Source organism: Cupressus sempervirens, chromosome 11 (assembly GCF_028749045.1).
Source record: "Cupressus sempervirens isolate cs-2001-9-10 chromosome 11, ASM2874904v1, whole genome shotgun sequence".
Classification (NCBI taxonomy): Eukaryota; Viridiplantae; Streptophyta; class Pinopsida; order Cupressales; family Cupressaceae; genus Cupressus; species Cupressus sempervirens.
In genome coordinates this window covers 554,151,502-554,177,609 of record NC_143128.1, presented here as the reverse complement: position 1 = coordinate 554,177,609, position 26,108 = coordinate 554,151,502, and the positions used below count along the sequence as shown (strand labels likewise).

Below are 26,108 nucleotides of genomic sequence, written 5' to 3'. Positions count from 1 at the left end.
GAAGAGTCGTAGGGAAATGGCATTAAAGAACATTGAGAGGCTTATTTTGGATATGCTTGGTTTATGTCTGGTTGTTGTTTTCTCTTGGAGAATTTTGGGAAGATTTGGCTTTCAATTTGAAAGCTTGAGGATGAAAATCTTCACGATTTCTTGGTGAGTTGGACAGAAACTCAATTCATTATTGGCGGTGGATTCACAACATAGTTCATAGTTGGGCATAATTATGAAGATTCAAAAGATAAACTTGTAGTAATAGAGGTATTTCATATATGATTGGGAAATAAGATTGTAATGATTGTCTATTTGATGGCAATGTTCATTTGAGACCTCCATTTCAGTCTGTATTATATGGTTTTCAATATAATCTACTACATGAATGAAAATCAGTTTTGTTGCAACACGTTTGTTTAAAGTTCCATGGAATATTTAATAAAATCTGGAGCAAATTTCTAAAGGAAAAATTTCATTCTTATCCCTTTACTGTGGAAAATGACCAATGGCCTAATATATTTAATTTAGCTTGCCACTTTATCATCTTAAGATGATATTATTCCCAAGTTGCAGGATGCGCCTCCTGCAGTCTGGATACAGATGCAGGTATGTCTGTGGATGCATCTATGGATATGGTTTATTTGCAAATTTTAAACTATCAAATGACATTTAAAATTTAGTTTTGGTGTTTGGCATTGATCAATGATGAAGTATCATACTATAAAATGATTGAGTTTGAAATTTTGTATGTGTTTTTTATTTTTATGTATCTTACAACATATATGTATACACACACACACACATGTACCTAAATGCATTCAAAACCCAAAGTGAATTTCCCAGGCATCCATGTACTGGGTTCTCATATCCGCATCCAAACCAGTAACTTAGTTTTATTCCTTAAACTAGCAATGATTAGTTTTATTCCCTAAACTAACAATGAAATAATTGATTTCCAATAGAATCTATAAGATAGAAAAGAGAGGTGGATTTGAGGCTTACGATGTTCAGACTGACAACATAATGAGGAGCATCATAAAATGAAAAACCATTTAGCTCTTCACCATTCCATTGGTGCAGAATGATTTTAGCTCCAGCTGCTATCAAAAGATTCCCCTGGAGGGCTGCTAGAGCTGAAATTGCACCTTTCAGTTCTCTTGAATACACTTCAGTCACCTGTAAATGTACAGAGCAGGGAATAATAGCCCAAAATAATTTCAGAAGTCTGACATTCCATGGTCAACAAACATTAACTCCTGAAACACATCATTCTCTCTAAAGACTAATATCAATATGGCATAGAAACAAAAATTCAACAGCCATAAAGGCTTCAAAAATAAGATATCTACAAAAAGTTCAATTAGTAGTCATACCCAGCTATCAGGATTTTTTGGATCTTGACGAACAGATGCAAGGATGATTCGACCTCTTCCAGCAACATCCTCTCCTTGGACATACGCTGTCCCAATGGCCAAAAAGGTTTCATTCTCTTTGGTTGTAGTATTCTGGAGAGGTGACACAATTGTAGAAAAACAAACACAATACCCAAACAATAAATGGAATGTGAATATATTTACAAGAAAGCAAGATCAGCAAATATATAATTATTATAACAGACCAAATCACATGGAAACAAAAGGGCGACAAAGAGAATGTCAAACTAAAACAATATTCAGATAGTCCTTGAAAGCAACCTTACCAACAGGGTTACCATGCGAACAGTAATTGCATTCTCTGACATTTGCATTTTTATTGAGGCCTTCGCTTCCCAAAGGTCACCTGATTTTGAGGGCTCCAGAATGCGCACTTCAAAGTCATCTACAATGTATGATTTCTCTACATCCTCAGACCCAACACCCTCTGCCTCTGTCTGATGACAACTATCCTGGTCAACAAGTGAAGGTAGAATTTGACTCACGGGTCTGGAAACCTGGAACAAGTACAATATTAGAAAAACTGTATTACAATACCAAAGCAGTGAGTCCCCACAAAAAACATATGTTGTGTTTAACCATGAAAGAAGCAAATAGGTACCAAATTCCTAATTTACAGGGTATGTGCTCTGGTTCAAGTTCAGTGAGAAGAAAATTCAGAACAAGTTTGCCAGCAGAAAAAACATCAGAAAACAATATGTTATCAATTTCAAACTATACAAAAACAAAACTGGTTTATTTTATTTTGACAATCAGAAGTAAATAAACAAATAAACATATTGAAATATGATAATCGGAAACTAATTTGGAGTGGAGCTGACTGGCAAAAGGAATGAAAAGGAGCAGTCTGGACAAGGATTTGGACGTGAAAAATATAGCGCAGGTCTCTATTGCAACTGACGCAATCAAACTATCCTACAAAGGTAAATGGGGAACCTTGCCCACATGTCAAGTGAAAGATCCGTTCTTACCTATGGCTATTGAAGGAAAATTGTTTGGGACTGAGAGTAATATCTTAAAAATAAAAATACTTTACAGTGGATACTCTGTTACCTGTTTTATTCATCAACAATTACTAAACGAATTTTTTTATTACTGCAAAATTTTCTAACCAAATTTGGCAAGGCACCCATCAAGGCAACAAGCAAAATAATCACATCAGTTATTTATTCCTTATGTATTATTCTTTCAAGTATTTAAACATGAGTGTATCTTATTCACTCATTCTACATTTTTAACCTTCAAGCTTTAGATTACACTTAATCCAGTTAAAGTAATCTGAAGGACACCTGTATTCATGTCATTGTAATACTTCAATGTATTAAATGATTATTAGTTTAGATTTTTTCATTATTTCAAAAAAGAACCCAAGTCACCTAATATAGGTTCTATGCTTGCTTCTACCTACAAAATTTGTAAGAACCCCTGCTAATTCTGATCCAATTATTTTCAATTTTAGATATGTGATAGTTTGTCAACACTTTGCATGCAAGGTCTGATTTCTTGTTTTTCTTTAAATGCCTAATAATGAAGAAAATGTGAAAATGCAAATACTAAATGCATAAAACACATTCATCAAGTTTCTGGACAAAAGTTCACTTTATTAGCATCAGATCAGACCTAACAAAGTTCTGATACAATTACACCAGCAGACTAATGTCTCTGATTTGAAGTCTATACAAATCAAAATGGATCCACACATACCTGGAAGCAAAGCTAGAAGCCCAATATTTAGAAGGAGGTACGGCTGTCTCAAATGGTAACCAAAATTACAGATAACAGCATCTGAAATAAAGTGCTGACCTTCAAACCCTGGCTGAACATTGTCCCATTCTCCCAAATTATGCAAACCCTTGTGCCAAAAGAATACTATTGTTGTGCAATCATCAAAGCTGAAACCATCTTCAATTCCTGTGAAACCTTCCAAAGAGATTTCTAGTTGAAAATTCCAGCAATCTGAAATTAGTGCAATGGTGAATTCTAGATGAATCCACACCAAAGATGTATTTGGATTTCTGTCTAAACCAAGGAGAAACTCCAAGAGTTTGTGTCCTTAGATTTCCTATATTGAAAGCTAAGCTTTGAAACTTCTTAAAGAGAAAATTAGAATAAATCAAGTATATAAAATGACTTCCTCAAGCCCGTTTCCGGAAATGCCAAGGAGAAACTCCAAGAGTTTCTGTCCTTAGATTTCCTATATTGAAAGCTAAGCTCCGAAACTTCTTAAAGAGAAAATTAGAATAAACCAAGTATATCAAATGACTTCCTCAAGCTCATTTCCGGAAATGCTATTTAAAATTCTCGCTTTCATTATTTAATACTTGCATAGGAGACTTGATAATAAGGTGACCCCTCATAATTTCTTAATTAATATAAAGTCACTTTAACCTTATACCTCCATATGTCAGCGACTTGCATCCCATTTGCAATTATAATCAAACGCTTTATGACATTATATATTTAATGCACACTTGACCCCTTATAACCTCTTTAATCATAAAGAGATTTAATTTAATTAATTATATTAAAGTCATTACTAGATTAGACTCTAATTAATTAAACCAAAACATTAAACTTTATTAAATACCAAATATCAAACCAATGATTGATCCTGACAACTTTTCAGATATAATCATAGTGCTCTCTGACCATCTTGACAACTTTTCAGATGTAACCATTGTGCTCTCTCGCCATCTAGATGGCTTACCATTTATATCAAGTATGGATACAAATCTCCAAATGATTTACTAAAAATAGTGTATAAAACCAAAGCCTGAAAGACCTCTAGAAGGAAAACCAAAAATAAGTTAATGCATTGAGATGGAGAGTACTGAAATAGATGCCCATATGGTCAGCTGGATAACCTTGAATCACCCTCAAAGGACCCCCCAATCACCACATCAGCCTATGGGAACCACTAATCATAGGCCAACCTCTGAAAAAAAATTGATACTTAGTAAGACACAAAAACGGGGATAGTAGTCCACCCTTCCCAAAGATTGCTTAACCTCAACCAATCTGCATTTGCATACCGAACCATATGGCATTTGCACCTTTAGGCCACTCGAAATTCAAGGGTCCCATACCAATCTCAAAGAAATAGCACTATCAATCTGTTCCATCATTCTAAATTGTCATCCGCCACATTATCATATTGCAACATCATGGGAAACATTCCTTCCGTCATGTGGATTACCTAATCCCAAGTCATCACACTATCGCACTCCCTAAAATGAAAGAGATTAATATCTCTCATCTTGTCATTAATGCTAACTATCCATTTAAGTCTGAGTGAATTTGCAACAATGTGATGAGTTCCCATTACAAGTGCAAATAAGAATACATACAACCATAATAGACTGTTGCCATAGTTCAAAACTGCATCAAATACAGAAATATTAATTCCCCTAATGGTGCAAGAATTGTGTCCAGTGTCATGTGTTGTTGGAACCTCGTCATGATGCCAATATCCAACATTAGAGTAATGATCCCAATTATTCCAATCCATCCAAACAATTTGTAATGTTCCCAATTTTGAGTTGCAGCAAAGTTGATGTATTCAGTCTATCATTGGGTCCTTGTAGGTTGATACTGGTGCTTAGAAAACCTTTTTGTGGAGTTATTAGGTTCTCCAGTGGCCAAAAGGTGACTTTTGGCTCCATTTCAAGGGACTCGCTATTTATAGTAAGCCTACAAATGGTTGCAATGAGTTCAGATGAGTTAGAGGAGTTGAGTGATGCTCTCAGTTTTTATTTTTGGCTTTTGGTTTGGGTTCCAAGATTCTTGGAGAGATTGTCTATTTTTAGTAACTCACCCCGTTAGGTTCATTCATCACCGTTCTTCATTAAGATCACTCATGCGCTGTCAGATTTTGACTTTGATACTTCTACAATCATTTATGCAAGAGGGGTGAATCGTGATAATTATTTAATTAAATATGCTACGGTTGTTATTTTTGTTGGTATTCTATATTGGTCACCTTAGTGTCATAGCTCGTTGGAACTGGGTTAAAAACTTTCAAATCTTGGGCACAAGAAACAATGACCTTATGTGTCAGAATACCATGATATTGATGAAAATGTCATTTTTGGGGCCAAAGGGAGTTGATAAATCATGTTATTTAAATATGTGCCTAGGTATAAAGCAAAAGGTATTTAAGTGAAAAGTGTGCTCATGAAACTCTTGGTGTTGAGTGTGAAGAAGAAGCCTTTGCATTGAAATGTTACATATACAATGCCTTGCAAGGATCAAATCATTCTATTGCTTATGTTATTTAATAACTTTGTGTTTGGAAAAGAGATTGAAACAAGGGTTTCAACCTTAGTTGCCGATTCGTGACACGAATCCGATTCGGGCACGTGAATCGGATCCGTGGATTTGGGATTTTTTTTTTCCCAATTATGATTCGTGGAGGATTCGTGCATATATATATATATGCATTATATATACTAAAAAATAAGAGAAATATACATAATTCTAAAACTAAATCATTTCATAGTATGAATCTAGTATACTTGATCAATGACATTGATAATTAATCTATTTTCACGATTATAAAGAAAATCAACACATTCACATTGAATTACTGAAAGTGAAAGCTTGTAACATTCAAAATATAGATCATTAAACTTAAAGTTTATAACATGATTTACTCATAAAAGAGTCAAGAGTCAACACTAAAGTTTTTTATTTAATCATCAAATGGATTTTCAAGAAAATCCGCATCAGAGGGGTACTGGTGAGCTGCAAGTGCTGCATCTGTATTAGTAGAGGAACCCAAACCACTAGTAGTAGAGGGGATTGTTAACTCATAATCCTCCTCCTCATCATCCACATCAATCAAAGTGGATCTAGCAAGATCTCGGATGGTCATATCTAAATCAGGAGTCTCGGGTGCTAAATCCCAAAGCTTTTCGGGCCCCTTCTTGTACTTAGGATCCTTCCGTGACAACAAGCGCAAATTGTTGTGAATGAACACAAGGTCTTCTGATTTTTTTGGAGCCAACCGGTTGCGTTTGATTGAGTGGATAAAGAAGTACTCCAATTCCGCTCAGCGGCAGAGGAGCTGGCAACCTAAAGAGAAATTAAAAATTATCAATACAACAATCAAGATAAATAAATTAAATAATAAATTCAAGGAATTGAGAATGTTAACCTTAAGCTTAATTTTACAAACTTACTTGGGATAGGACCTTTATGGCAAGAGGTTGGAGGTACGTGAAGGCTTGCCCATGAAGGTACCACCATTTGATGGCACCCATCCTGCTTTGGTCTGCTATGGCAATAGGGTCGAAATCCTCACCTGAGTTGAAAGCAGCAAATTCACAACTCACAATTGCCCCAATCTCTGGATCTTGGAATATCTTAGCTAGTGCCCTCTTATACCCATCTGCAACCTTTGCATCTCTAAATGGTGGCACTCTACCTGGAAGGCGAAGTACATCTGCACTATAGTACCTGGGGATAACAAAAGACAATTGAACACTATCAAATATCAATAGCACAAACATTTGATAAGAACTACAGTACCTCGGGGATAGAGCATATGCAAGGAGGTGCAAAGGTGTGGTCATCTTGTTCCATCGATGATGAACAATTTTTTCCACCTTCTTGTAAAGGGTGTCCTCAGGATCATTCTCCCTCCTCTGTATGACCTAAGATATGAAATATGAATAATAATTATAATTAGTGAATATGTCAATTTAAACTTTAGAATCTAGATATCTCTCAAATAAAAAATTGTTGTAAAAGAGCGTAAAACTTACCATTTTAATTTTTTCCAGCATACTATCCATGGAATCATAAATATCCCCAAGGCATGGCTCATCACTATCTGCGAAGCGAAGCATTGCCATTATTGGATCGGTGATTTCCAACACATAACTCACAAGACCCCACCAATCCTCATCTAGTATCATTCTTCTCACATTTAAAGCCCTTGCTGTATTGGAATTCTTCCAAATGCCCCATTGGGGGCTAATGACCATATGCTTCAATGCTTCTTTTACCTTCACAAGTCGTCTCAAGACGATTGTGTGAGAGGCAAAGCAGGTTTCAGCAACCTAAGAACATGTTAAACTCAAGTTAGTAAAACATTTAAAAATTAAAACATGTTAATGTAAACAACAACAAAAATTAATAATTGTGGAATCCAATAATATTCAATTATATATTAAATATAAAAATTTACCTTCAATAACTCCAAGTCCGAGAAACTCCTAAAAATTGCTTGTGACATGTGGTGATTTGTCACAAACATTTGAATCTCTTCAACTTCCTCATATATCCTTTTCACTCAATCTATTTCGGTGCCAATTGCTTTCATCACTAAATTGAGAGAGTGGACGGTGCATGGTGTCCAAAAGATATGATCATATCTAGACTCTACAATTATCCCTGCAGCCTTGCAAACTTTTGCATTGTCCGTGACCACTTGAACAACATTATCAGGACCCACTGACTCTATGGCATCAATGAGAATGCATGAAATAAATTCTGCATCTTTCACTTGCCCTTCACAATCAACTGCCTTCAAGAACATTGCCCCCTTAGGGCATACAGCAATAACATTGATCAATGGACGGTTTCTACAATCTTTCCAACCATCCGAAATAATAGACACACCCGATTGAACCCAAAAATCTCTTATTGGTTGAAGTTGAGCCTCTACATTTTTCCTCTCATCATGTAATATGGTAGTGCACAACTTCTCATAACCAGGCGGTTTGTAACCATGGGGTGCATCATTTATTGCTTCCACCATCTCCCTAAAATAAGGTGATCTAGCAAAATTAAATGAAACACCATTTGCAATTAAACAACGTCCAATTTTGTGATCAACAATGTCTCTCTTTTCAATTTGGAATGCCCTATCTAGTGGGCCTCTCTTGCGGGTGAGTGGAGATGGGTCTTCATCTTCATCATTTGTAGTTGGCATAGGCAAAAAAGGATGTGTTCTTGTGTTTGTTTGATCAAATGATGGTGTTGGTATATTTGTTTTTTGGGAAGCACCACGTTTTGCTTTTGCAACTGCTCTATCAGCATCATCTTGCTCTTTTGCTAATGCTGCTATTTGTGCAGCTGGTAATCCCTTCTTATCACTACCTTGACACATGTGAATTCCTTCACCCGCAGGGCCCAAAAAATGTAGTTTCACTCGGGAATAGGAGCTTCTATGTTGTATGTTGCAAAAATTACATTTCCATATGTATGCCCCACCCCCAGGACATTGTGCAACTCTTGTTGTGTGTCTCCATAAAGGAGACCCCTTATCAATTTTGAAGCTTGGTGATGCAGCCCCACCCCCACCCACTGAGCCTTGACTACTCATTGTTCTATTCTTGCAATCTAGAAAAAGTGAAAGAAAACCATGCTTCACACTTGCACAAAAACTTGAAAATTTGGAAAACTAAAAATAAATCAATAATCTATGAAAGAATTCAAGAATATGGTTGAAATGCATACCTTAAACACTTCTTGCAAGGTCTTTGAAGCTCCACAACCAATCTCCTTCGAATCCAAGCACTTCACTTCAAACTAGCAAGTATGAGAGAGCAAAATGAGAGAGCAAAATAGAGAGCAAAATAGAGAGCAAATGAACTTGCATTGTGATTTAGAGGGTCATTTTTAGGGTTTAGGGCAAAAAAAAAACATTAAAAAATGATAATGGGCCCACGTTTTTGCATACTCCTCCTGTCATTGCCGCGGATTCATGCGGATCCGCGCGTGGATCCTCGAGGATCCGTGCAGGATTCGTAATCCTACTTGTGGATCCGTAAGGATCCGCGGGCCGCGGATCCTTACGGATCCACAGGCAGGATTACGAATCCTGCCCGGATCCTCACGGATCCATACGTGGATCTGGATCCGAATCGGACCCGAGCCCGGATCCGACCTTTTCCAGGCGATTCTAGTAACTAAGGTTTCAACATTGTTGGAGAATTGTGAATTCTTCACCATTTCAGCACTTTATATCTATGAAACAATTGGTGAATTGTGCTCGATCTGTTGAGTATTGGTCTGAGATTTATCTTAGAATTGTATGGTGTAGTTGTATACCATTCAATTAATCATCTACTGCAATTTTGGACTAAGGAGTTAAAAAGTTCTCCAATGAAGAGTGACGGCATAGCTGAAACTATGGCTTGTTTAGAGACAGCTAGAAAATTCCGTTGTATTAACGAGAAGGGCACCAAATATGATAGCCGCATTGCATACGTAGCTCCCGTAAGGGTCTAAAGGTGGCTGCATACATTCATTGAGGAGCAGCAATTCGTTATACAGGTGCTGCACTCTACATTTAGAGGCAGTGTGGGGTCTTCTTGAAGCTGCGATTTAATGCAGAGGCTTTGTTGTTGCCGTTGGGGAATCTGCAGTAGCTTTGGGATTCAAATTATGACCATCCCAACCCAACATTCAATCAGCGTTGCAATTAGCAGGTTCATTAAATGTTCAGACTTAAATTAAGTGTTATTTCATGCCAAGTGTTTGTTACAATGTTCTTTGGCTGTAGGTGTAGATTTACATGTAAATATTCTAATAGATGCATTTGAAATGATCAAGACTAGTTGCCATTGCCTCTTGTTTTTTGCTTAGTCATTGTTGAGTTATTTATCATTCAAAGCCATCTCAAGCAAGCAAATAAAATTTGAAAATAAAGGACAGCGAGAGTGACTCCAACACTTGTCTCAAGTCCTAATGTCAGGAATGCTTTGTACTCCAATGATACATGATGAGGGAATGGTGTATCAATGGCATCTCCAAGAGTGTCCACTTGCTCAAACAGTCCCAAATCAACAATGCCGCCATCCGTCTACATCCTTTTCATAAGTTGGTCCAAAAAAGGTATGCTCTAGCATGTGAACCTCTAGACGAGATATCCCCTCAAACTTTCTACAAATGACCAAAACTGAATCACTTATGTTGCCCGCTACATGTGTAGGTATGTGGCTGGTTCACCAGGTGTGCACTCAACTAGATCTTTTGTATCTATATCAACCAAGAGTACGCTCAATTGGCTCTCCCTCAAAGGTGACTCATGATCTCCACGACACAAGTTGTGTGTATACTCAATAATGTTAGAATCATACATGTCCTCAACCCCATGTAGATCTAAAAGCTCCTAGTTCTTTACCGTGAGAAGCAGTTCTCCCCTCAAACCATGGGTTGTCACCCTCATCTTCAAGTATTATGACACCCATAAAAGACTGGATTTCTATTGTAGATGACAATGATTTAGCCAAGCTCGATTTTCTTATCATTGAAGGGCCATCAAAGTGTTCTTCAAAGAATCTTAGGTAGCCTTAATGCCAATAAGCTTATTAACCTCTTCTTCTTTCACTTTTAGCACATCAAGAGAGATCTCACCAAGCATGAAAAGGTGATCTCCATCGGAAAGTAGTTGCAGGTAATTATTTTTTTGTTACCACTAATGCTTCTCTAAGTGCAATGTAAATCTAAAAAGGAGAGTTCTTCACCAAGGCCCACAGATTTCCTTGAAAACTTGCAACACATTTTCCCGTGAGCTTAGGCATCTCATCAAAATGCTTAAAGCCTATAACAATTTGGTCTTTGTTTACCTTTAAGTTGTCCTATCGAGTAATAGGATTCCAAAGACCAATCAACCTTGTTCAAATTTTCTAATTTATGATCAGCATCTTCCGCAACTAAATTGGATTTGTTTTCAAGGTTAATATCAACATCATCAATGCTAGTAATACCATCTTTCATGCCCAACTGTTTAGATGAAGTGGGAACAAAACTATGGTGAAAAGTTGATCCATCCGAAGAAGAACATAAGCATCAACACTCACATAAGATAAGGAGTGGTCATCATCAACTGGTTGGAAGACATCTTTATATGAGCTATCAATACACCCATCATATGTACTAGTGTGATAAACCTCGTGGGATAGCTTACCACCAAGCTTCCTACCAAGAAACTAATGCAATCATTAAATAAAATAACATCATTCTCGTGACCATGTGTAGATGCAAAGCACAAGTAGCTGGCTTCTCTTTCTTTTCCACCCTCTCTTCAATGACAACTTGAAAGGATTCTTTTGTCAAAAATGTTTCTTCTTGCTTTAGCTCTTTACTCTTCACATTCAATTCAGTTTCTCCATCTAATTTGTCTTTAAGACTATCCCATACTACCTTGATTTTGACTATCCTTTGATACATCATATTTACAACCTGTTTCTTCATGTGTGCAACAACCGGTTTTCCCGGGTCTAAATTAACATCTAACAAATGCATAGAATACGGTTATAACTTCAATTTCATAAGAAGGCAGTTACATCATTCATGTTCATGTGAAGAAGATTTACCGTTAAAGTTAGTTAAACAAAAATTTCTTAACTAAATACTTGAAATACCTTTTAATGAAATTACTTCAGAAATTGAAATCACATACCTCGGAAAAACTGAGACTGAAAATCATCTAAGTATGCTTCTGCAACCAGCCGGGTTAGTCCACAAATACACTATAACAATTTCTCAAATCGACTACTATCTCAAAAAATCATTTGATGAATACCACTAAATACCAATATAACTTAAATTAGGGCATCACATATCATCTTACCAATTAGGGCATCAATTACCATCGGTTTATTTAGGGATTCTGGTACTGTTTTACCACTTAGGGCTTCCGCAACCACGGATTCAATTTAGGGCTTCTACGACAATGGATTTTATCTAGGGTTTTTGCGACGACGGATTCAATTTAGGGCTTCTGCAACCACGGATTCAACTAGGTTTTTCGATACCACGGATTCAGTTAGGGCTTCCAATACCACCATATCAATTAAGGTTCCAGTTGTCATACAACCAATTAGGGCTTCGGATTTCTTTTCCTTCCGATTTGCTTATCTGTGACAATTTCTCAAGATTAGATAATTACTTATATTCCATATTCATTTATATGAAGTAAAATGATGACAACAATGAAATACTTCATTTTAATCTTACCTTCCCGTAAACAAAAAATGATAATACATGTTTCCGATAAACAATTGATTTCATGGCTTATCTCTGTTTGACGCATATCTGACATCTTGAGAGAGGTGAAACATTGCCAGGGGCTTTACCACCCAACCTCGGACCACAACATATCCCCACACGATCTCTAACAAGAAAGGCCCTCCCTACCTAGAATTGACAGGGAACATCTTACCATCCACTGGACTTCCTGGTAATTAACTCATCGTACATCTTGGCAGTAGAAGATCTTCCATAATAGGAATATGCATAAGCTATTAATTGATTCATATTAACTGATAAATATTGGTATGTCTCAGCTATTACGGATTCAATTATCATAGATTCCTCTTTTTCACCTCACCACCCTTTCTCTTGGCTACACAACTAGGTGAGTTCTAGGTATTATGAAATTCTCAGATTAACTGATTCTGCCAATTATACATGTATCTAGCATTTCACAAACTATGTTCATACAATATAATTTAACATATACAAAATCGAGTACATTTCTAGGAAATGCCAGCACCATCAGATTTTTTTGAAAGATTCTAGGGCATTTAAAATTTCTGTCTCTAGATTGGAAATAATGAATTCAAGCATTCATGTAATATTCTCATAACCTAGTTCCACATGAAAAGCCTAACTAGATCCAAAGGAAGTTAGAAGACATTAGCACAAACTTGACGATTGACAGGTATGGCCCTGATGAATAAAAGCATTAGGTATTGAATCTATTATGCTACCTGTCTACTCACTTTACATGGCCTCCATAATTTCAATTTAAACCATAATCGAAATCAAATAAGAATAGGAAATATTGTCCTAAGAAAAAGGTTGTGCCTCTATAATTTGTAGATTTTCATTAAGTAGTAAGCATGTCAAAAGAAAATAGAATGATTGCCAGTGAATCATTGGGTGTATAAGACATCAAATATACCAATCTTTCTCCCTAGGTTCGGCAGTAATACACCTGATCGATTATTCTATCTTTCAAGACATCCGGCAGATTAGGAGTATTACTTTGACCAAACGTTTTTATCCAACTAAAGGTGTTGGCTTATTTACAGTTCACGTGAGCCAAATACAGACTTAAAAGAAGTTTACGTTTTGCTCTAATCTTTTGAAGATTGCTTGTATACTGGAAATATGGGATTCCTTTTGAAAGAATTCAAAGGCCGACTCAGCGTGGACGTGGTAATGGAAAAAGATTTAAAGAAAGCACAATTATTTCCTTACATGACACAAGCTTTGAAGATGGCTTGCTATTCCCGTAAACAGCACTTTCTTCCCAGACTTCCACAGCTTTCTGGATGTGATGATATAATCACGATGATTACCCAAGTTCTGTCGACAGCTTAGAAAGCTCAAAAGATAATGTTGGGAAACAATATGGAGACGGGTTCAGATGTTAAAGGTTTCGAAACTGAGCAGGGTGATAGACGTGAGCAAAGGTAATAGGTATGAGCAGGGTAATTGCAGAGTGAATGTGAGTCGACTATCCCCAAGGTGCCCGATAGACGATAAGACCCGTATATTTATTTATTTGAACTTGGCCTTACAGCTTCCTGCCGTTACAAGATCATACACGAATGTCTTACTCCATTGATTTGAAAAGAAATAGGGGAATAAAATAAAAAAAGAAAAGAAAGCCGATTACAAGCTATTCACATACCCAAAGTAACCATTTGATTCCAACTATAAATTCAAAGTAAATTAATTAAAAACAAGAACATAAGTTGGAAGATTATAATGGATTCTAATTTCCAATTATTCAATCGATTAAAAAACAAGGCATAAAAGAATATAACTCGAAAAAAAATAATTCAAATGTTGTTAAAATTTGAACATTTTTAAAATCTTATAAGTACAATCAACATTACTTAATCGATTATTAAATTATAATGATTTCAGAGGTGATTTTATAAAATATACGTTTATCAAGAAGGATAAATTAAAAACCTTTTTAAAAATTAAAGTCCTTAAGATACATTTTATATTTTAACTCAATTATTTTATTTAAATAACTCATGCAATTCCACTAATGTATCCTGTTTCAAATCGCTAGGTCCTTTACCCGTTTGCCAGTGATGGTGATGCCCTGCCAAATTCTTTTCTGACAATGCTTCCACCCCTTCGACATGCTCCTTGCAAGGAATTTCTCTGTAATTAAATTATAAATTATAAATAATCATATCAGTTAACCTTTCATCTTAATTCCATGAATTTGAGACTAATGATCATCTAACATGTCATTTTCACTTGAAAATCATAACGACCAACTATCTTACCAATTCGCCAGATTATATCAAATTAAACTACCAACTGACTTCATGTGAACCTCAACGGCTATATTTCAAGCTAGGTCAAAAATTGGGATGTAACAATGTGGCTTCTCATGGTGCTCATTATCACCACTCTCCTCTAATTTTCTGCCATAAATTTGCTTATCTCCCACAGTCTGATTACCAAAGGTGATTGTTTGTGACATGAACCCATCGCACATGCTTCACCTTTAACATCCAAATCCATCACACACAAGTATAATTGCTGCCACAAAAATCAAAATCATAGTCATGACTCATGTCTATGTGTCATGAAACCAGCAGCCTCACGTGGTTGATCCAACCTCTTTATGATTCCTACATGATGTTGAGTTTTTTATTTCCTCCTGATCATTTATAGGCTGCATATTAACTTTAAATAGATCATTTTTCTTTCCTTGTTCTTGCCCCCATAGCTCTTATTCTCGCCCATTACTTTCTTTGCTATCTTTTGATTCTTCTTCCCTTATTTTCTGCCAATATTAACTTGTAGATACTAAATCATAATCATCCTCATCTAGTATATCCATTAATTGTGTAATGAAGGGTGGTCACATATATCCTTAAGAAGATGTCATGTCCCCATTTTAAGATGAAGTTTAATTAATATTAGATAATACAATAGTATTAAATAAATAATGATAATAAAATCATATATTAAAATTAATATTAGAATATAAAAATAAGAAATAATAATTAAACATATATAATCAATTATCAAATAATATTTAGTATAAGATTTAAAATAACCAAATATTAATAAAATTATAACGAATGAAAAAATTAATAAACATAAGTAAATAATAGAGAGAATATTATAGAACATATGTTACCTTTCTAAATAGGATTTAATAATAAATGATAATAAATACAAAATAAATAAATAATATAATATAATAAAGAATGATACATATCAACTAAATATAATGAAAAGTTAAGAGATATGTAATAAAGAGATGACTCCTTCAAATTAAGATATAAAGGGAGGAGAGTTCATTTAGAAGAGGAGGGGAGAAAAGAAAAAGATAGGAGTTAAAGAAGGATTAATAGGAGAAGAAATGGATAAGAATAAAACAAGTGACTTTTTCAAAGGGTTCCAATGATGAAAGGATGTGACTCTTCAAAAGTGTCGTAATTATAAATCGTTCACTCTTCGAAAAGGTTGTAATTATGAAGGATTGTGACTTTCTTAATGGATTATGATTGTGAAAAGTTGTGACTTTTTGAAAGAGTTGTAATTATGAAGGGTTGTGACTTTTCAAAATGAATATGATTATGCAAGGCTGTGGCTTTTCAAAAATGAAATGTTGTGATTTTTTGAAATAAGGCCAATTCATATATAAATTTTCAGGTGATATGTGAATACTAAGAAGTGTAGAATAAGGGATCATGTTTATAAACATGTTAATAATGATGAAATCATAACCATATATATGTTAATATATTATATAAATATATACAAGAGGTATGATATATGTATAACCTATTCGTTATTCTCTTGCCCTAGTCGTGGGAGTTGTTAGTTGGTGTTGTGTAGGGAGATGTAGAGTAAACTCATAGAATGTACTAGTGTTAAGCGCACAATGGCAAGTAAATCCACGCTATCCCTAGGACGAATTGAGACTTAACATGTTAATTGCTAGATGTATGACAAACTTGGATGCTTATTTAGAAGCATTACATCTAACATATATATATATATACTAAGTTAGTTCTTTGATCACTCATTAACACAACCAAATGGATAGACAATTTGCACAGGGGAAGGACTAATTCAGTCATGTTTAGGCAAAGATTCCCACAACGGGCTTTGTACATGAGGGAGCCTCAAACAAACTAGTTTTGTACTCAAGCAACAATAATTCTACCATCCAACTTAGGGTTGGTGGTTAGGATAGCAATGAACAATTAAGGCTTAATTATGTATTATTAGTCAATTAGTGTTTCTAATTATAGTAATGATAGATATTTAGGATTCTCTTAGTATGAAACAAATGTAATCTAAACCCTAATTAAGAATTTTGGAGAAAAATTAAGACAAACCCTATTAGGGGTCATTACAAAAGAGTTCAATACCTAGTTGCTTATATTTGCATCATTGGTTGCCTTGGCACGAGGCCTCTTACTTGTACTTGTTGATGGAGATGAAACCATAGAGTCCCTAGTTATCCTAGAATGTACACCATTTGAATGTTGCAAGAAGTAAAGACAGTAACATTCTTCCATCCTTTATTCTAGCCATTGATGTATATGCAGCTAGAAATAAATTGATTTCTACCCTCAAACTCAAAGAATCAAAGCTCTAGTACTATTGTAAGAATCCTTGATAATCTTGACTTGTTTTCTCCAATTTTGGATGTTTGACATTTTGGCAAACACTTTGCATGCAAGGTCTAATTGTTGATTTCTTGTTTTGTTTTCAATGCCCAACAATGAAGCACATGTAGAAATGCAAAGACCAAATGCAGAAAATATATACACCAGGTTTCTCAATAAAAGTTTACTTTATTCATAGATCAGACCTAATACAGGTCTGATTCAATTACAACAGCAAACTAATGTCTATGATTTAAATATTATTAGAAATCAAAATGGATACACAGATACTTGGAAGATAAGATAAGATAAGATAATAATATTAATGTCCAACAAAAAATCAGAAAGGTTTATGGGACTGAGCATACAAACAGAAGAGCCGACCACACTAGCCACACCAAAACGGTGTCAAAAAAGAAACCAAAACAAGATAGAAGAACAAGAAATACAAGGTAAGGACTTCCTTTGTACAAAGTAGTCAGAAATAGAAGAATATAATTGTGGACGATTCAAAGTCTTAGAACTACACTGAGGCCCATTGGAGGAGTGTCGCTGCCTGAAAAAACTAGTACAATGCCTGACTGATCTAGAAGGAGTAGCGCTAGAAAGCCTTCTAACACCCCGTGACGGAGACAAGGGGAGTAAAAGGTGGTAATGAGTTGGTCAGAGGTGTGGATTTGAGACATAGCTAATTGAAGAGCATGCTGACGAAGTTGGGTGGCCTCCCGAAAATAAAGTGCAAGACACCTCTGATAATCATAGCTAAAGAACTCAAAAAGAGAGAAACAATCCCTAAAAAGACAATAAAATCTCCCTCTGATCTCATAGTAAATAGGGCAATGAAATAAGAAATGGGTCTCAGACTCAACTTTTGCCAAAGTAAATAGGGCAACGAAGAAAGAAACCTAATATTCAAAAGAAGGTATGGTTGTCTCATATGGCAACCAAAATGATTGATAGCAGCAAATATTATTTGAAGATCTGATATAAAGTGTTGACCTTCAAACTCCAAGGGGTTTGAAAAGGCCTTCCAGTACTTCTCATTCCAGATCAGTCAGACTCTGCACTAGTCTCTCCAAGCAGTAACCGTCCTACAATGGTTCTACACGGCATTCTAAGACTATGGATCATACACGGGTTTACCCCTCGATTACTGATTTCTTTGTTGCAAGGAAAGACTCTTAGTTCTTACCTTGTCTTCTTTCTTGCTTTGTCTCTTGCTTTTGTTTCTTCTCAGTCACCGTTTGGCGCTTCTGCTCTGGCCAGCTCTTCTGCTTGTATGCTCAGTCCCATAAACCATGTTGGTTTTTTGTGAACATTAATACTATTATCTTATCTTATCTTATCTTCAGTTCTTGTCAAACCCTCCAAAGAGATTTCTTGTTGAAACTTTCAGCAATCCAATAATGAGCACAATGATGAATCCACACCAAGGATGGATTTAAATTTTTGTCGAAACCACAAAGAAAGTCCAAAGGTTTTCGTCCTCCAATCTCTTGTATTGAAAGTTTTTGATTACATGAAAATAGGTTTTGAAGGGACTATGAAACCATTTTACAAAATATAGCTAAAGATGCATAACATTAAAGCATAGTAAGAAGAACAGGCCAGAAACAAACAAAAGCCAGCCAAAAAGAGAGACAACAACAAAAGTCCAAGCCCAGAGGAAAACACAACACTAGAAACAAAAAGAGAAAAGAGAAGGGCACACCAACTAACAACTAACCTAGACACTTCAGAAGCTCAACAGCCTCTTGTTTGAGCTTATTCATATCATCTACTGCTTTTCTTAATCTCTCTGACCTCCGTGGCAAAAATAGACACCTTGCGCCTAGTGCTATCTCTGGTTCTCTTGCTAGGGCCAGCTTGACTATCAGCAGGAGAATCCTTGTCATTAGTAACTTGGATGATGACTATGTCCTTAGGAGGGTTCTTGTCTTGAAAGTTATGCTCCAAAACTTATTAAGGATAAAAATATAATCAACCAAGTATATCAAATGACTTCCTCCAACCCCTCTTTATAATCCTTTCACGAAATTTCTAAAAACCCTATATAAATTTCTCACTTTTATAATTTGATATTTAACTTGCATATGGGAATTAATAATAAAGTGACCCCCTCATAATTTCTTCATTAATATAAATTCACTTTAATACCCTTATACCTCTATATGTTGGCACCCAATTTGGCATAATGATTAAATTCTTTATGACCTAATATATTAAGTGCACACTTGACCCCTTACATCGAATGTAATCATAAAAAGATTTAGTTTTATTAATTATATCCAAGTCAATTGTAGACTATGCTTTAATTAATTAAATTAAATCAATAAACTCCATTAAATGTTAAATATCAAACAAACAATTGATCCTAACAAGTTTTAGGGTATAACCATGGTGCCCTATAACCATCAGATAATAGCACCATAAATAGTATGGACCGAAATGTCCAAGTAACTTGCTAGAAACTGTGTATAAACGAAGCCTAATAGACCACAAATAACAGAATGCATTGAGATGGAGAGTACAAAATTAAATGCCTGAATGGTCCGCAACTAAATAACCCTTAATTGGCTTCAAAAGGCCCCCTAATCACCACCTTAGCCTACAAGGACCACTAATAATAGACTAACCTCTGAAAATAATTGATGCTTAAAAAGGTACAAAAATGAGGACACTAAAGAATTACAAATAAATAAAAAACACATTACATGAATTCATCTGAGAAAAGCAACTCAATCTTTCCAAAAGTATAAACTCTTGTATTGGCCATTCCAGTATTTAAGTTATCCTTCTTATGAAAATACACAGAATTATGCCGAGAGGTGTAGCTACAAAGGCAATAAGAGATTTACAAGAGAATTGACAGATTTAAAAAGTCCGAACAGAAAATTGACAGTTATTTACTCATCAAAAGTATAGATATCTAAGTACATCTACCTAAATGATGCTACAAGACACCAATCTTGATGCACATAACTCAACCCTACCATAGGTGATTATTTATTTAGATGATTGAATGAACCCATTCATGCCACCAACAACCTTATGGACAACTATGAATTACAGTTACTGAAAACATTTAAAGCATAATTAATCTGGTTACTTATACAATAAACCTGCAAAAAACATAATATGAAACATTGAAAATATAAATAATGTGAAGTGCTTAGGAGTTTTCACATGGAGTTTAGTAGGTAATCATAAAGCAAATGCCAATTTTGTTGATTCCACTCCCAAAAACAAATAATCGCATTAAAGATTCAGCACTTACAGGAAAAGAGATTATTAAGGCGTAAAGATTGTTGTCTGGAAAATAAGTTATCTGATGGGGAGTACCCCTCAAAGGAATCTGCAACAAACCCACAACAATCAAGTAGAGCATTCTTTTCATATTAGAGAGATGATATCTCTAAAGAAGCAAGAGAAATGTAAGAGATCAAATCTTCATGAAATTTTTACAACAGGGTAAATGGCAATGCTCCATATCGATCATACCTTTTTAACTGCCCAGTAGTTGTCATAGTTGAGGGATGGAAGCTGACATATTTTAAGAAACCCCTGAAAGGAATGAGCATTTGCTATGGTCAAATCTGTTAAAGTGCATAGCTATATCCAACAACATAGTTAAAACTGTAATCTTCAAAGGAGAGTCTTACCTGTGCTGTAACATATATAAGCCCACGGTTGCAATTTATGTTATGAAGAGGAGCAAATGCAACAATAGTGCCATGACAAAGCTGCAGTGACCCATAAGATGTACATGCATGATTACCAAGAGAAAAAAATCACCTAGAGCTCACTTGAAGAAAATAACCTTAATCTAAAATAATAATAACTATAAAATTTAAACATGTACAACACCGAAATAATAAGTTCAATTTAAAATAAAATAAGAACACTCATTTAATGAAATATTCTTGCAATGCATGTTGAAAATTTGATATAATGCATAAACAACTTTCTATTAAGCTACAAAGATAAAGGATCCAGTTTAAAACATTCAATTATTCAAAATTGTAAGTAATTTGTGACAGTATTGAATCTGTATTAGCATCTAAATGTTCTAGGATGATGCATAGCATTGATAGAAACTAACTACAAAAAATTTGCAAATTCATGTGACAAGATTGAAAAATACTCTTCAATAGTCAAGACAAAAATGTAAATCACAGATGAAAATGCAAAAAACATCAAGCCTCTATGCAAATCTAGAAAGTTGAGATCCTTATCTCTAAAAATTGAATGCCTCATCTGATATCTCAGATAAAGAACTTGGTATGGCATTAAGGTCAATCTAGTTTAAGTCAGAAACACTAGAACTTGATATGTCATTAAATTACTAGAACGGTGCAGAGACACTACACCATCCATTTGCTTTTACATGAAACAGTCATGTTTCTTGGAGCATTTGCACACAATAAATCCCAAGTGTACTTGTAACCACGCATATTGTACATCCATGAAATAAAATAAGTTTAGAAAATCAAATAAGTCTTAAAAATTAAACAAAAACTTGAAATAGACTACAAAGATTCTAAACTCAAATATTGATAATTATCATATATTGTAAATGCAAGGAAATCTTAGAAGGTGCCTAACTAAGATCATTTTCAGATTGAGCTACCATGCCTTAGTCAAATGAACCTTCAATGTTGTTGCATTTTTTGGAGTTTTCCTATGCCAAAATCTGAACCTTTATATCAGAAAGCTGTAATATCCCCATTATAAAATAAATGTAATTAATTAAACCTTGTTATTGGGCCGATTGATTTGATATATCTCAGACCTATTTTTGTTTTTTTCCATAGTTTGTGTCACCGTAGGCTATCTTTGTACACCCTTGGAAAGTTTTCCCCGACAGGTATTTAAGCACCGCTTGTAGGTAGTCTTTAGGCATGCAATTTGAATTATTTCTTTGTATTGCGAATTCCCGTTGGGATTCTCTGTTGTTCGCCATTTCGGAACTGAAAGACGTTCCCTATTTGATTTATCCAATTTTGGTGGGATTCAACTCTCACCCTATTCCATCTGTATTGTTTGGCTTGGATTTGGCAAATCGGAGCGCAACTGTTATTTGCAACTATATCATAGACTTGATACTGAGTGGGATGTTTTGTGCATGTTCAATGATTGCTGTATATCTCATTTGGCAAGCTGTAAGTAATTATCAATCCTAACATTCTTTGTACACCTTCCTTCATATTTCATTCACCGCCATTGCCTTCACCATAGCTTTCACCTAACTCCGTGTTAGACTCCGTGTGATTGTCTCTGCACCGTACGGCCCACCAGTTCACTCTTCCCACCGTACAGGCTTCACACAACACCTACGGTCTTTTCCCCAACACCGTACAGCCTACCTTTTGCATATAATATGGCTTCCCTTCCCTATCCATACGGCCGACCAGTTATCCCTCACCACATCGTACGGTCTGCATCCATCCATACTGTACAGTCTCCATTGTTCACCATACGGTCTCCATTATCCACCGTACAACCAAGCTCTAAATAACGTACGGCCCCCTCCTTGCACTGTATACCATACAGCTGTAACATAGGGAGATTCATACCGTATGGCTTCTGTTAAGACATTTGTGAGGACCTCTAGCAAATTATATCCGTACAGTTTTGATCCTCCATACTACAGGACATTACAGAAGCAGATGAGCACTGAAATGGACCTACCATTACTTGTGAAACAGTACTGCAGCCCTCATCAATGAAAGTTCAAATCTGAACAATATGAATGAAATAGGACATTAATGCACTTTCCTACTTGATATTTCAATCATCTCATCTGGCCAACTTCAGAAAGACTAACAACAATAGACAATGATGGAAAAGAGAATAGGAAACATTAGGAAATTGCTTTAAATGTACCTTTTCTTCTATAGGCCATTTGGCACAGGAAAGGAAGTGGCTAACACCCAATATTATAAAAAAAATTTTGAGGCGGTGATTTTGAGACCATTCATTTACAAATTGAATATCATGGATTCTTATTAGTTGAATGAATTATGAATCTAAACTATCAAATATGAGTTGAAAAAGACTGTAAACTACACAACTAGATCCCAGTAAATAGTTACCAAATTTGAGACACTGCAAAAGTCCACTTCAATGCAAATTGAAAAAGATATATATTTGGATTGGTACTTACATAATCAATGTATGTTTATGTATGTGAACAAATTACCTTCTATTTCATAATGTTATAGTGTCTTTAAGTTTTATTCAATAATGGGTGCATGGAATGTTCTTTAAGTCCTAAAATATCTCCAAATTTCAAGGGTTTTGTTGGTTTGCCAAGTTACAGCCGAGTCCGAGACGATTCACGAATTGAGTTACCCTTGCCAAGTCAAACCCAAGTCTGTGTCTTGGAACTATGGTATATTTATAAATATGTATATATATATATGTGTGTGTGTGTGTGTCTATATATATAGGAAAGGAACAGCAGTGATGTAAATATAGCAACAATTAATTCCAGCACACACAATACAAGATAGACCATCAGTTTTTGCCAAATAGCTTATAACAGTAACAACTTAAACTGCTGCAAATTTTATAAATGGAAATAATGATATCAGCTATAATGAATTTGATCTAAATTTGAATAGAATATAAAGGAACCTATTGAATTCACAGCTATGATATTATTACGATAATAGATAATCCTCTATTATTAGTTAATGGTAATCTATTTGTAACCTATTGTAAATATTAGAATGTTTCTAATATTTAGTTAGCTGTAGCGTTTTTAGCTTTCTTTCAGCTAGAATAGAATGTTTCTATTCTTTACGATCGTTTCCTAAGGAAACATCGTTCCATTCTTTTGTATATAATGACCTCTTAGTCTCTGTTAATACTATGCAAGTATTTTACCAATTACTTTGTAATATGGTTTCAGAGCCAATACTTGAAAAAAAATTGACAAATTTATAATTTCTTTCGAAATTACTTATTTAAATTTTTTAAAATTATTTCAGAGATTCTCTCTACAACCCATAGGGTTATTGTTCTTGAGAAAATCGTCTAGGGTTCCTACTGGTACAAATTGTGCTTTCCCTCTGCAAAGAATTGTGATCCTCGTCTTGCATTTTCGTTGCTTAATCTGCAACTTGCGTATGATATTTTTTGCTCCTGTTTTACAAAGTCGTTTTATTTGCACCCTCAAATCGCATATTCCTGGCCTCAAGAACTCCATTTTTCTGCAAATCCGAGCTTTTATGGTTGTCACTTAGGTTTTTTTCAACACTTTGAAAAGGACACAGATGATAAATAAAATATGGGAGGATTAAAAAATTATTTTGTCTAAGAGAGTTCAACTACATCAGAGTAGAGAAAGTAAAGAAACTAAACTAATGTTGAGAATTGAAGCAATATATATTCTATGAAGGATTATAAAATGAAAAACTAAGGTAGATAAAATTATCAAGATCAAGGATTGAGATGAGAACCTTATAATTCTCAAAGAGATCAAGTAAGAACTTGGTAGAGGGCATTCATTAAAATGTTGAGTTTCTTTTAAGAGAACTTAAAGATTAGATGACATTCTTGATTGGATGTCCCGATTCTGAATTGAAACCCAACGATATTTGTAGAGAATCTCTTAGATTCAGTCTACTGGGAGGAATCTCATTTTCCTCAATGTGTACTATGTTCCAGGGATGGAACTAAAGCTACTCTCAGTTAGTCAATTACTGTGACATTCTCCACACTTGGATGTCATGTTCAATTCACATCAGTGTACCATCACTGATCGGGCGACTCAGTCTACTGTTGCAGTAGGTCTTGAGGATCATGGTCTTTTCTGACTTACTGATTCTGGTGATTCTCAGGACTTAGCTATGGTTGCTCAGTGGTCTTCTGTTAGCACACTTTGGCATCAACAATATGGGCACTTAAATGTACTTTATCTCTCTCAGCTTGCTCGGGATGAGTTTGTCCTTGGATTGCCAGAGATTCAGCCTCAATAGCTTGGAGTTTGTGATGCATGCCAAGCTGGGAAGCAACATCGTACACCTTTCAAAAGTGGCAATTCATGGCAAGCTTCTTAGGTACTTCAGCATGTTCGTGCCGATATCTAGGGCCCTATGGCCAATCTTTTTATTCTTGGGTCTAGATATTTTTTGATGTTTGTTGATGATTTCAATAGAAAAATGTGGGTGTATTTCCTTAAAAAGAAATCAAATACATTTCTTATATTCCACAAGTTTAAACCTTTAGTTGAAAAAGAGTTTGGGAAATCTATTATTACTCTTAGATCAGACAATGGGGGGGAATATTGTTGTAATGATTTCTCTAGCTTCTTGGATACTCATGGCATCAAACACCAATCCACACCCCACACACCACAACAAAACATCTAGTTGAACAACGAAATATAACAATCACCAAGATGGCTCAATCCATGCTCGAACACAGACATCTTCTGAAGAAGTTTTGGGCAGAAGCAGTCTACACTGCAATTTATCTCTTGAACCAGTCATCCATAGTGGTGGTCAAAGGTAAAACTCCCGAAGAGGCCTGGTCAGGTTGCAAGCCCAATATCAGTCACTAAAGGTTTTTGGCTCCCTTGCTTTTGTTTGGATCCCTGATGCATCATGCACCGAGTTGGATGCCAAGAGTCAGAAACTCATGCTTGTTGGATACAGTAGTCTTCACAAAGCCTATAGCTTGATCGAAAATGTGACATCTCGTCTTATCTATAGTCGTTAGGCTCATGATTTGAAAGTTACGCTTCCATTAGGTCCACCTAATGGGATGGCTCCAGTAGCTCCTATAGCTCTAGTTATACCAGTGATCCTTGTATACGTTGATTTGTAGATGCTTCGCTTGAGTTTGATCCAAATTCTTCTGATGAGGAACCTGATCACCAAGCATTTCCAAATACTAATGTTGGTCGTTCTCCTCTCCGACCTAAGTGGTGGGCTAAGACATTTGTTAATCTTCGTGATAAGGATCTTATGGCCAACATTCACAATGTGTTTGAACCTCCAACATATTTTGAGGCTAAAGGAATTCCAGAGTGGTAACAGGCCATGACATCTGAACA

General features: G+C 35.4%; 2 protein-coding genes across 3 annotated transcripts in view; both read right to left on the bottom strand.

Moving 5' to 3' along the window:
- CPSF160 (cleavage and polyadenylation specificity factor 160) overlaps positions 1-26,108 on the bottom strand; it is a 284,561-nt gene that overhangs the window by 21,284 nt on the left and 237,169 nt on the right. For both annotated transcript variants that reach the window (XM_089809086.1, XM_089809085.1), the window contains exons 18-23: positions 20,707-20,787; positions 20,546-20,608; positions 20,322-20,399; positions 1,691-1,921; positions 1,365-1,496; positions 994-1,167 (exon numbers count right to left, since the gene is read on the bottom strand). In XM_089809086.1, coding sequence (XP_089665212.1) covers positions 994-1,167; positions 1,365-1,496; positions 1,691-1,921; positions 20,322-20,399; positions 20,546-20,608; positions 20,707-20,787 — 759 coding nt within the window. The remainder of the gene's footprint in view (positions 1-993; positions 1,168-1,364; positions 1,497-1,690; positions 1,922-20,321; positions 20,400-20,545; positions 20,609-20,706; positions 20,788-26,108) is intronic.
- On the bottom strand, positions 6,496-7,444 carry LOC149530834 (uncharacterized). The gene is made up of 3 exons (XM_089811168.1): positions 7,190-7,444; positions 6,954-7,078; positions 6,496-6,881 (listed from the first exon to the last, which is right to left on the bottom strand). Exons 1-3 carry the CDS (start codon positions 7,409-7,411, stop codon positions 6,593-6,595), a joined length of 636 nt encoding a protein of 211 aa, XP_089667294.1. The 5' UTR covers positions 7,412-7,444; the 3' UTR covers positions 6,496-6,592.